The sequence below is a fragment of the Neovison vison genome, chromosome 3 (assembly GCF_020171115.1).
Source record: "Neovison vison isolate M4711 chromosome 3, ASM_NN_V1, whole genome shotgun sequence".
Classification (NCBI taxonomy): Eukaryota; Metazoa; Chordata; class Mammalia; order Carnivora; family Mustelidae; genus Neogale; species Neogale vison.
The window spans coordinates 55129861-55142032 of record NC_058093.1 but is presented as its reverse complement, the minus strand read 5'-3'; the positions used below and the strand labels follow the sequence as shown (position 1 = coordinate 55142032).

Genomic DNA, 12172 nt, shown 5'->3' with positions numbered 1-12172 from the left:
TGTTAATATTTTATGTCCTAATGTTGAACAATCCTTGTTTTCCTGGAATACTTCCTACTTGGTTGAGAGGCATTATTTTTAATTCACTAGTGAACTCAATTTGATTTTTAAAAAATTTTTATTTATTTACTTGACAGACAGAGATCACAAGTAGGTGAAGAGGCAGGCAGAGAGAGAGAGGAGGAAGCAGGCTCCCTCTTGAGTAGAGAGCCTGATGTAGGGCTTGATCCCAGTATCCTGAGATCATGACTTGAACCGAAGGCAGAGGCTTTAACCCACTGAGCCAACCAGGCTCCCCACAATTTGATATTTTAATTAGGATATTTGTGTCAGAATTAATAAGTGAGATTGACTAAATTTTCTCCTTCTCTTTCTCCCCTTCTGTTTTTTTCCCCCTTCCCTCTCCTTTCTCCCTCCTGTCTGTCCTTTCCTCCTTCCATCCTTCCTTACTTTTCTCCCTCTATATCTAGTTTAAGATCAGATTAGTTAGCTTTATAGAATGCATCTTGTTTTATGCTCTGTGACAATTAATATAAAACCATCCCTATCTTGAAAAACTGGCATAGCACTGACAATCACCTGGACCTCGATATTTTTTTAAAAGATTTTATTTATTTGACAGAGAGAGAGATCACAAGTAGGCAAAGAGGCAGGCAGAGGAAGAGGGGGAAGCAGGCTCCCTGCTTAGCAGAGAGCCCAAAGCAGGACCCTGAGATCATGACCTGAGTCAAAGGCAGAGGCTTAACCCACTGAGCCACCCAGGTGCCCCTGGACCTCAATATTTTTTAAAGGTTAGACCTCTGGCTACTTTCTCAATTTCTTCTATGATTTTTGGTCTATTTATGATTTCTATCTCATCTCTCTCTCTCCCTCTCCTTCTCACTCACTCACACACACACACACACACGCATGCATATATATGGATACACACATATGTATATATAATCTATTTATAAATATTTTATCTTCTTGCCCAAATGTTTTAAGGTCCAACTCTTTGAGATGGATTTGAATAAACTCATTTCAATGAATTACTCCTATATACAAATGGAAACCACCCATTTTTTAATTAGGTTTAGCTGATATTATCCACTTATTTCATGGTTATTAGAGCAATAATATCTATATATAGAGATATACATATATGTATGTTGTTTTGGGTAAGATAATACCTCTCAAGCAAGGAAAGTACTCATAATAGGTTAGCCACTCTATTTCTCTTAGAGATTTAATACTTCTCAGAAAGGCATCTTCATTTCATAGGATGACTTTTTTGGGATGCAAATGTACCTCAATTTGGTTAAACCTTCTCTACCTCTGTCTTAATAAATTCACGAAGAAAGGATTGTTTAAAAACTGTTTTCAACAAATCCTGAATTAGGAATCTTTTGACTACCGATTATGCTGGTTACTTTGCGTTTATGCTTAAAGAGTTTTTTACTATTGTTATAGTAGTAAGAGCACCTACAGGCAGTAGCCAAGCAGAAATCCCCAAACCCAAGGCAGGACCCGCTTATGTGGATAAAGTGCCTTCTTTCTAACAAGTTAGAAGAGCCTTGTCCTGATTGGTTGTAAGGGCCTCTTCCTGATTGGTTGGAAGAACCTTGTCCTGATTGGTCAATATTGGCAGGAGACTCAGGAAGCTCATTGGTGCTTTTTGGAGCCGGGGTCCTCTGTTTTTGAGTCTGGCTTGTATATGAGGCTGTATCCCTGCCACATCCTGGTTCTGCTCTGTAGCAGAAGAAGTTTAACAACAGCGGTAGACAGAAAATACCTATTTTCCCAATGTTTTTCATTTGGGGCTCGTTTCCATGGACCCTGTCTCACTATTAGGGCTTTTCCCTCTAAAAGGGAGACATGTTTGGATTTTGGGAAACTATTTTGTGGACTGACACATTATTATAAAGTGACTTCAAAGGCTACTGATGTTCACACAGTATGAGTTGATTCTTTTCTCTCTTCTCTAAGCCTGTTGTTTTCATTCAATTTTAATCTTTTAACCCAAGAAAACCATGTGGTACAAGGAGGAGCACAGTCTAAAGCAAATAAAAGCAGAACTACTGTGGTTAAGTTCAGGGCTGGAAATCTCAGAAGCTGTCACGTCTACTTTCTTCTTTTCTCCAGGTTACAAAAAGGATCTGCTTATATTTGGAGGAGTACATTCTTAAAATTATGGTAGAGACTGTGTCCTAAAGACTTATCTTCTTTACCTACAGAGCATTTTGTATAGATAACATTGACACATCTGCAAAGATGCCATAAAAACCCTACACACATACCTATCATCTCCAAGTGGCCCATGTATAACTTTATAGCTTTAACATGGAACCTCCCAGAGATTGATCTTTGGCATGTTTCACTACCCTCAGATGACTCGCCCTAAACCTGAAGAGGTTAAGGCAAAAATAAATAAATAAATAAATAAATAAATAAATAAATAAATAAAATAAAAATAAAGATGCAGTTAATGATTTTTCTATGTGATAAATACACAAAATGAATGTATCAAGATCATGTATTTTTACACTTAAAAGAAGGCTTAAAATTATCCTACTGAGTGGATTCATGAAACACTGATCTAGATAATCTGTTTAAGGCCCCAGATGAATTCAGTAGCTATATCTCTTGGCTAATACAATAATCTACCCATAGCTTCATGATTTGATTGGATTAAGCTTTAAAAGATCAGAAAATTTTTTCCTTGCACTTGTAGTAAAGCATAATAGATATGGGGCACCTGGATAGCTCAGTGGGTTAAAGCCTCTGCCTTCAGCTGAGGTCATGATCCCAAAGTCCTGGGATCAAGACCCGCACTGGGCTCTTTGCTCAGCAGGGAACCTGCTTCTCTCTGTCTCTGCCTGCCTTTCTGCCCACTTGTGATCTCTGTCCGTCAAATAAATAAATAAAATCTTTAAAAAAGCCATAATGGATATGATCTAGTGTTAGCTATTATTTATATTAGATTTAAAGTTGTATGCATGTGTATGTGTGGTTTTATGTCACAACTCTAAGCTAATATTTGGTTTGTACCCACATTAAGATTTCCCATACAGGGATTTCATGACCTCTTTTTCTGTTATTTCCCTTTCCTGAGTTTGCTATTTTTCAGAACTAGGCCGGATTGTAATTTACCCTTTTCTGAAAAAGGCTCCCCTCCTCTTTCAGGTATGCTCTCAGAATCCCAGTGACCCACTGAGTGTTTGGGGAAGATAGAGAGCCCCATCTACCCAGTTCGGTAATTCAAGTAAGGTGAGAAATAGGACAAAACAGTGGTCACTGGTGGTTGGCTCTCAGATAGGAGAGTAACTTTACCAAACTAAATCTACTTTATGCAAATTCAAATATAAAAGAATCAAATATTGTCTGGAGGACTTTATCCTGTCTCTTTTGTCAGTCCATGTAACCAAATATGGGCTTCCTGTACAAAGAAAGACAAAATTATAAAATAAAACAAATAAGCAAAATGAAAAACCTAAATGAAACAAAACTGTATGGTATTCCAGGAACCCAATAAAGGCCTTCTGTGCAAATAAAGGCAAAGGGCCAAAATAAAGCCCAAACTCAACAACTATCTTAGAATCTGAAGGACACAGAGAAATTCTTATTATTTGAACAACTTACATCTCTCCCATATCTACACTAATGAAGAGGTGAATTGGGCTAAAGATAATCTAGAAATTTCAGACATTGGCTCTGCAATGCTTTGCAAGCATAATCTGCCTGTTATATGACAGTAAGGATTTTCACATATATTCTAGCCTCTAGACTGCTCTCAGATGGATGAGGGCATTTTTGCTGCATCTATGAACATTTGGTAGTAGATAATTCTGTAGAGAATTCAAGCAATTTCCTCTGAAGTTTTTCCTTTGAATTCTTATTACTTAAAACTCAGTAGTAATACTTTACTTTATATCAAGTGCTATGCTTGGACTATTTGATCTGTTTCTCCCTACATATTTTTATTTTAGATATGTAAAAACTGAGGTTTAGAGAGCATATTAGTCAGCTTGGACCAATACCACAGACTGGGCAGCTTAAACAACTAAAATTTATTATAGTTACTATGGTTTATTATAGCTGGGAAGTCAAAGTACCTGAGTTCCTTGTGAGAGCCCTCTTTCTGGCTTGCAGAAAACTACCCCCTCTCTATTCCTCACATGGCAAAGAGACAGAGAGCAAGCTAGCAAGCACTAGCTCTCTGATGTCGCTTCTTAGAAAGACATTAATCCTATGGGATCATGACTCCATGCTATGGTTTTATTTAATTTTAATTACTTCCTTAATTATAGGTCCTATCTCCAAATACAGTCACCTTGGGGTTTGGAGCTTCCATACATGACTGTAGAGGGACACAATTCAGGCCAAAGCAGAAAGATTAAGTGACTTTCACAAGGTCACAGTACTGTTGAATAGTAGAGCCTGCATTTGAGCAGTTAAGCACTGAAACCCCTGTTGTCAACCTTCCTATAACTGTCTGTGAGTCTCATAGAGGTTGCAGAGTTGGCCAAGTTTGTCTTCTAGACCTCTGCCTTTCTGTGTTCTGTACTTTTGTCGTACCCTTCTCACCTGCTCTAGTACAACATCCCCATGTTCCAGCTCCTCAGGATTCATCTAATTGGTACTAAAGATTGATTCATTCCAAGAGTGTTTGCATATTTATGAACAAAATGCCTCAAGTAAGAATACCCGTCCTGCCAATAATGTGATGTTAGCTTTCTGAATAGATGAGAAACATATTTTAGAAGAGATTCTTTTCAAACCTCTCAGATTACTCCTTACAGAAGATTGTGACACTTTGGAATATGAGTGTGTAATACAAACATTTTCTGCTAGTTTAGTTTTTCTTCTTTGTTGCCTTAGAAGAATATTATTTAATTCATTCTGTTAAATATCTACTTCCCTGTCCTTTTGTTTTTAGTAACAAATATTTCTAGCCCTGCATCAGGCACCTTGCTCAGCAGGGGAGTCTGCTTCTCCTTCTTCCTCTGCCCCCATTCACAGGCTTGCTCTCTCTCTCTTTCTCATTTTCTCTCTCAAATAAATAAATAAAATCTTTAAAAACAACAACAACAACCAAAACCCAAAACATTTCTTGAACACTTTCTATACATAGGACATGAATATAAATTTAAAGATACAAAATGGCCCTTGCTTTCAAAGTATAATTTAAGTATAATATGCTAAGTCTCAGAGAAAGATCTAAGAAAAAGTAATATGACATTTCAGAGAATGAATTTAGATAGAACTGCAATTTTTAAAAGTTTTATTTTATTTTATGAACACTGAGGCATTTCTGAAATCTTTTGAGTAGGTAGATGGCTTTATCTGAATCACTTTTAGAATCACCTTTATAATATAAGGGGGAGGATGAAGAGGAAGAGAGTTCAGAACACTGTAATTGTCCTGAGGTAAATTCTATAGAAAAAATAAGTTGTAAATAGTAGAACACATTTGTGAGTCTAGTGTTTGAGACTTGAAGTCTTATTTGTATAAAAAGTTTAGTCTTTCCCCACATTTTATCATAAAGGATACGGGATGTTGTTCAAAATATTTAGTAATTGGTATGACACAGGACTTTAACAATCAGAACAGGGAACCGGCCAATCAAAATTGATTCGGTCTAAATTTATAATTAACAAATGTGACCATACTGGTATGTACTGGTTGAATGTCAGATCTGCTTTTGTCTCTGGTTGTATAGTCATGGATCTCATGATTTGAAAAATTTTACTCCTTAAACACATTTCAGGGGCACGTCGGTAGCTCAGTGGGTTAAGCCTCTGCCTTTGGCTCAGGTCATGATCTCAGCGTCCTGGGATTGAGCCCCACATCAGGCTCTCTGCTCAGCAAGGACCTTCCTCTCTCCCTGCCTCTCTGCCTACTTGTGATCTCTCTGTCTGTCAAACAAATAAATAAAAAATCTTTAAAAAACAAACAAGCAAACAAATCACATTTCATAAATTAAGTAAAAAAATTCATTTTCCAATTTCTTAATTTAATAATATACTTCTGTAATTTATATTAACTTAAGATCATTATAACATACTAAATTGATACAATTTTAACATTAATGTATGACACTTGGTTGTCATTTGATCTATATGGTCTTATATCAGGCAAATGTTTAATCTCCACTTGACATTTTGAAATGCTAAAATATTTACCTAACTTCATAAATCCCTAGGGGACAGGTGGACTGCTGTCCTCAATTAACAGTGTGGATTTAAGTCCTGTACCTCAGAGCCTAGAGATGTTTGAAAATCTCTCTCATACACACACATACTAAATATTTTCATAATTGACATATTATTTAGTTGCCAAAGTATCTATCACTCTCTTTTGTTTTATACATTTATGTTATAATATTTTACTCACCTTGTCCCTGAAGGCAAACACATTTATAATCCTTGATTTAGATATTTTTGTGTTTTCAGAGACATCATTTTGTTCATGTCATAATCCAATTCTAATTATAGTGAATTATGCTGTGATCAGGTTTTAAAAATTCCTGAAGTAGCTCTATCTCTTGAAGCACTGTTAACTGAGAAGACTTTACCATTTATAGTTGGCAGGTTCTGCTTGAGCTGAATTCACCCTGACTTCCATTTTAGTTCACAACTTTCTACTCTTTTACATTCTACTTTTGACCTTCAAAATTATTTTGACATTCACAGTTGACTTTTTGTACTATGTAAAACTTCTCTTTTTGATTTTTGTTTTGATTCTTTCCTCTACTTACATCCCTTGCTCTTCCTCTGAAACCAGTCCTCTTGAAACTACATGTCCCAGTCCCCCACTGGAAAAAGTATCTGTGATCTTGTGTACCTCATGATGGTGCCCTTGGCCCATCTGAGCCTTCAGGGACCAATAGGCAACATTCTTGTGCCATCATGGTTTGCCTGATATCTTCCTGTCCTTTCCATTCTTCTCCCAGGACCACATGCTGATGCTGCATTCAAGTGCTGTCTAAGATAGGGCCAAATTTGAGCTCTGAGTGTGCTGGTCTTCCCCCTCATTGTTCCTTATAAAGATGATGGATCATTTTAGTTAGGACGAAGTAGTAGAAGGGCAACCAGAAGAATTCTGAATGGTTACAGTCCAAGTGGCAGATATAATGTGTTTTTGATGAACATTAATGAGCTAGGGTGTACTTCAGGGAAAGTACATTATAAGGACTCATGGGAGAGACATTATGACTGGACCCTGTGCTTCTTGTTTCTATCCACAAAACTCAGTGTCTGCATACCCTGACTTTGACACTGCACTGCCACAGTGAGTAGGAGAAAGTGTGGGTAACACATGGCAGAACTTGGGGAAATTTTTCTTTCTTCCTTTAAAAAAAAAAAAAAAGCAGATGGTGTTTTGAACACAACTTGCCGTAGAACATAAAAGCATGAGAGTTCTGGCTGTTTGAAAGAGAAAAAAATAAGTTGCTGTTTTTTAATGGTAAAACTAGTTTCTTCCAGGAGCTTAAAGAAAAAAAAAAAAAAAAAAACCTTTGAGAAATGGGAGTGAACTGCAAGATAGGGTTTGTGTAACAAGTACCTAAAACCACAGAAGTCACATGGGCTCTTTCTGCTTTGCTACTTTTGACTGCTTGTCAGAGAATTAGACTTTTAGCTTCCCCTGTCCCGCAAGGCCACTCAACCATGTGCGAGCTGGAGTAATCTTTATTCACAATGTCTTTACAAAGGCTCACACAACAGGGCAGCAATGGCAATTTGGCGGACTACTGTGCTGGTCCAGTGTTTAGCTCTTACCCCCAGCTCAAGGGCAGCTTGCGAATGGATGATAATAGACGGATTCAAATGCTGGCTGACACTGTGGCTACTTTGCCTCGGGGAAGAAAGCAGGTATGATTGCTGTTTTGTATTTTCTAAGTGTTCACGTTCTCTTGAGCGCAGAGTTGATATATTTGTCTGGCTTCACACCGAAATTGTATTTTAGAGGCTTTGGAATTAGTCACTAAGAGTATGGGTGAGGAAGGAGACAGGGAGCCCCCAGAGCTCGTGGACTAGTCCAAAAGATTTAAGACCATAATAAAAAAAATTTTTTTCCAGGCAAAAATTTGAAAGGAGATTGTTTTTCTCGTGTGAAGAGGTATCGAGGTAAAATGAAAATCGTTAAGTACATCGAACTAACTTAGTGCATTTAGACATGGCCAGTTTGAGAATTATTGACCCTTTCCCCCTGGATGTGTCTCATTGATTCTTTCCCTCCCAGGTGCACTCCTTGATAGTTATTTCCAATCCAAGGAGAGTACTTTTTCTTCAGGACAAATTTTGTTGACTACATTATTTTCAGTGCTGGGGCACAGACACTTTCCTAATGTTATTGGGAATTAAGGCTTTTATTGGATGTGTGAATGGCTGATTGAATACCAGCTCAGTCACTTCTTAGCTGCGGTACCTTGGGCAAGTCATTTGCCCCTCTAAGATTTAGTCTTCTTTTTTCTATAATGCTGATAACAATAGAACCACCCCAAGGAGTTCTTCTGTGGCTTAAGTGAGGAAGTGTGCAGTGCTTAACTTTAAACATGACTGATGTGTAGTATGTGCTCAGTAATTATGCTATTGTTTTTCATTTTTATTGCAAGGTATTTCCGTAGAGATGAAAACTTATTTAGAAAAAACCATGTCCAGTTGAGTTTGTTTCTTTCATTCTATAATTTCCAAATTTTCAAACAATATTTTAACCTCTTCAGTTTTTGGTTATGTAACTTGTTATCATGCTGCAAGGACATATCTGATTTTAGAATTAGAATTACTTTAAAGCATGGAGTTTTGTCCTCAAATCCTACTGCGCATCACGGGCTCCTCTTAAGCCTCCTAATTTCAGGATTAGAGAGTTAGGGCATAGAAGGAGAGTCATGATCTTTTCTCAGTGATGTATATAGCTGATTCCTCATTATTTTTCACAATGAAGATAAAGGCATAATTTGCCATGGCATGGATTTTTGATCTTTTTAAATCCCAAATGCTCTTATGACATTAAGCTTAATCAAATGATGAACATTTCTATCAATTTACTACTTGCCTGAAAATAAAGCAGCTGTGGGAAGCACCAAGATCTTTATTCAGGTTTCAGATATAGAGCAGTGTAGGAGGTACAGAGATGAGAAGAACACGTTTCCTGGTCTTGTAGGGTTAAAAATTCAGTAGGCAGAACCAATAGGCATTATACAACATAAATGCTCAAAGCCAAAGACATGCCTTTTAAGATAACCTTGAAGGATACATATTCCAGTGATTGAAAGGTATTCCAGAACAAGGCAATAATTAATGCCTAGGCACAGATCTAGGGGCCTTCAGGGCACCTTGAGGTAACAGCACATTACTGTGTCCAGAGGACCCAGTAAGTGTCTGTGGGAGGGGAGGGGAGACCTCAGAGCTGGGCTGCTTTACGAAACACTTGAACACTTCCCCTGATGAAGTTGTCATTTGACAAGCACAGGGAGCCACTGGGTGTGTTTGAGCAGAAGAGGGTTTTAGGAACCTCACTTGAGAAATATGGTGTGTCGGTAAGTGGGTAGGGGTGAGTGGCGAGGGAGCAACTTTTGCAGTAACTGGTGAAAGAAGAAGTGGATGGAATGGAGAGGAGACCCAGAAACTTGGGTGTGAAAGGCAGTGAAGTTGGAGAAGTCACATCTGGTTTTAAGCATGGGTGAAGACGCGTGGACTAAGAGAGGGCAAGCAGGAGGAGGTTATCGAAGGAGATAATGAGGGGGATTGAGACAGATGAAACACACTTACTGTGCATACGTATAGAACACATACAAGTGAACCTATACATGCACACATTCCCACACCGATGAATTTATCTGATGTTCTCTTTTTAGGTCTTCTCTTCTCCCTTTTCTTGTATTCTTTCCCATAGTAAACCCTACTCAAACAGGTTTTTCATCCTGTTGTGAGAATTACTGTAAGAAAAAAAGAAAGCAAAACAAGCCTCTTCTACATGATACTTCTGATTCTGTCCAATTACCATCAATGAGACTCGATGCAAATTTATCCCAACATTTCAGAACTTTCCAAATGGATGTTCATTTCTTTTAAGTGGTTTTGAGACAATAAGCACCCATTTGGCACCAATTGAATTGCAGGCAACAAGATCCCTGTGAGGCAATCCCAGGAGCAGGTGTTTCTCTGCCCACTGTTATTTTCGACACTTTCAGGCTGACGTCAACAATTCATACTTCTCGTTATTGTTGGCTTTGGTTTCTGCAAAGCTTTATCTGGTGAGCCTCTAGTTTCAGATGAATCTTCAGAAGCATTTGGGTGTTTACACTCAGAATTGCTTAAAAATAGACTTCTGTGTGTGCATATTATCTCCATACCTGTATTTGTAGGAGGTGATAGACATCACAGTGCAGCTTCTACTTCTGAACATGATTTCAGGGGAGAAAAAAAAAATCCCTGCAATGGAAGACACAGTGGGAAGGAGACCAGAGGAAATAAGGAGAGGCTTTGTAAATGTGGTGATGCCAAAGGCATAGTGATTATGCCTGATGGGACACTCGTCCGAGGATAGTAGGTTGCATCAGGAAGGCAGTGTTCACCAAAGGCTGTCACAAGAGCCAGGGGCCTGAGGACCAGGCCAGAAGCTGGAATGTGCCTCAGTAGTACCACAGGCTGTCTTTGCCTGCCAGTCTTGGGGTTATCTAATTATTGCTCCAACGCAGCTTCTGAAGGGTGATTTCACGTAAAAACTCAGAATCAGAATTTTGTTAAGTGTGTATTTCTGGGGTGGACTCCGCCCTCCAGGAGCTTTCTCCTCATTTCTGGCTCCAGCCCCATCTGGAGCCAAAGCACCCAAGTGTTCCTAACTTCAGCAAAGTATTTTAAGCATCCAATGAATACTTTAAGCATCCAATGAATACAATGAACTGTAGGAATTTCACTCCAAAAGAATTTGAAAAGTGTCCTCTAATCTAATATTGTGACACACCTGGAATCAAGAGCCCACAGTTTTTCTTAGAAAAGATGCTCAGGAGTCCACAATGAGACTTCTGCGGGAAGCTGCGACATATCTTTGGGTTCCTTAAGGGCACTTACGAGTTAGGAAACTGAAGTCCACTCCATTAAGCAAGTATCTTAACAGAGTCTGCAGCACCCTGCTCTCTCAAGGCTCCTGGCTTAAAAGAGGAACAGGGGAAAAAGCTATATTCATCGAAGACATCCGTGAGAAGGAGGCAGGGACTAGAAAGTGAGCAGGGCACCTAACTTGTAGGTTTTTGAAACAGTGGAAACAAAAGAAACCCGGTGTCTGTTGATAAGGAACCTCTCCCCACCCCAGGACTTTCAGGAAATGAGCACACCGAGTGGGGACCAGGAAGTAACAATCTGTTACTTAGCAGCAGAAGTGGCTACAGGATTGAACTTGCAGCTCCTCCCGCCTGCGGCTCTTTGGCTAACCCTAACCCTATCTTTTGCAAACTGACAGCTGAAATATCTGGTCTTGGCATCCTACTGAAGAGGAGCACTGTGAATCACTGCACAGCAGCAAAGATTACATTTTGAATATCAATGCCTGAACTTTTAAGTCATCTCACTAAAAACAAAAGAAGAGGAATCATAAGCTCACCTCCAGGCATCTTTCTATCAGTGGCAGCGAGGGGTTAAGGAGCTTTGTCTAATCAAAGGCGGTAATTGAATGTGTAATTTGCAGGCCTGCCAGATTGCCCAACCTAGATTTCTCATATTAGATAATGTGTAATAAAAGACAGCTGTTGCCAGCATATGCTGTTCATCACACACTGGTTCCTCATTCGTGTGTCTCGGTGTCATCACGCCAACCCGGAGAAAAGACTCTGGCTTTGAGGGCATTCGGGAGCACGGCCTCCACTGGTTAGATCCCAGAGCCGGACCACGCACTCTAGGAGAAAGGCTGCAGGAAAACATCTTCCAAAGCTGAGACCTTCCATAAGGCCGCAGGCACACTTCTTCCCACTTTAGCAGGTAGTCTGGTGTGTGAACAAGGTTGAAGCCTGAGAATATTCCTTTCCACATCGCATGAGTCTGACAGCCCAGATCAAAGACAAGGAGGCTTTGTGTCAAGATGAGGCACGTGTCAGAGAATTTGATGGTTCCTAATTTATTTAAATTCTTTTTTATTTAAATATTAGGTGCCTAAAAGAGGTTCATCGCTTATCCAGAGTAGAAACTAATTTATA

General features: G+C 39.0%; 1 protein-coding gene across 2 annotated transcripts in view; it reads left to right on the top strand.

Annotated features, from left to right (window-relative positions):
• LOC122902509 (cytohesin 1 interacting protein) overlaps window positions 1–12172 on the top strand; it is a 73958-nt gene that overhangs the window by 35395 nt on the left and 26391 nt on the right. The window contains exon 1 of one of the 2 annotated variants that reach the window (XM_044242097.1): window positions 7084–7853. The exons of the other annotated variant lie outside the window; for it this stretch is intronic. Within the exon in view, the coding sequence (XP_044098032.1) occupies window positions 7680–7853 (174 nt within the window). The 5' untranslated portion in view covers window positions 7084–7679. Of the gene's footprint in view, window positions 1–7083; window positions 7854–12172 lie in introns of those variants that run through there. 2 annotated transcript variants of the gene reach the window in all.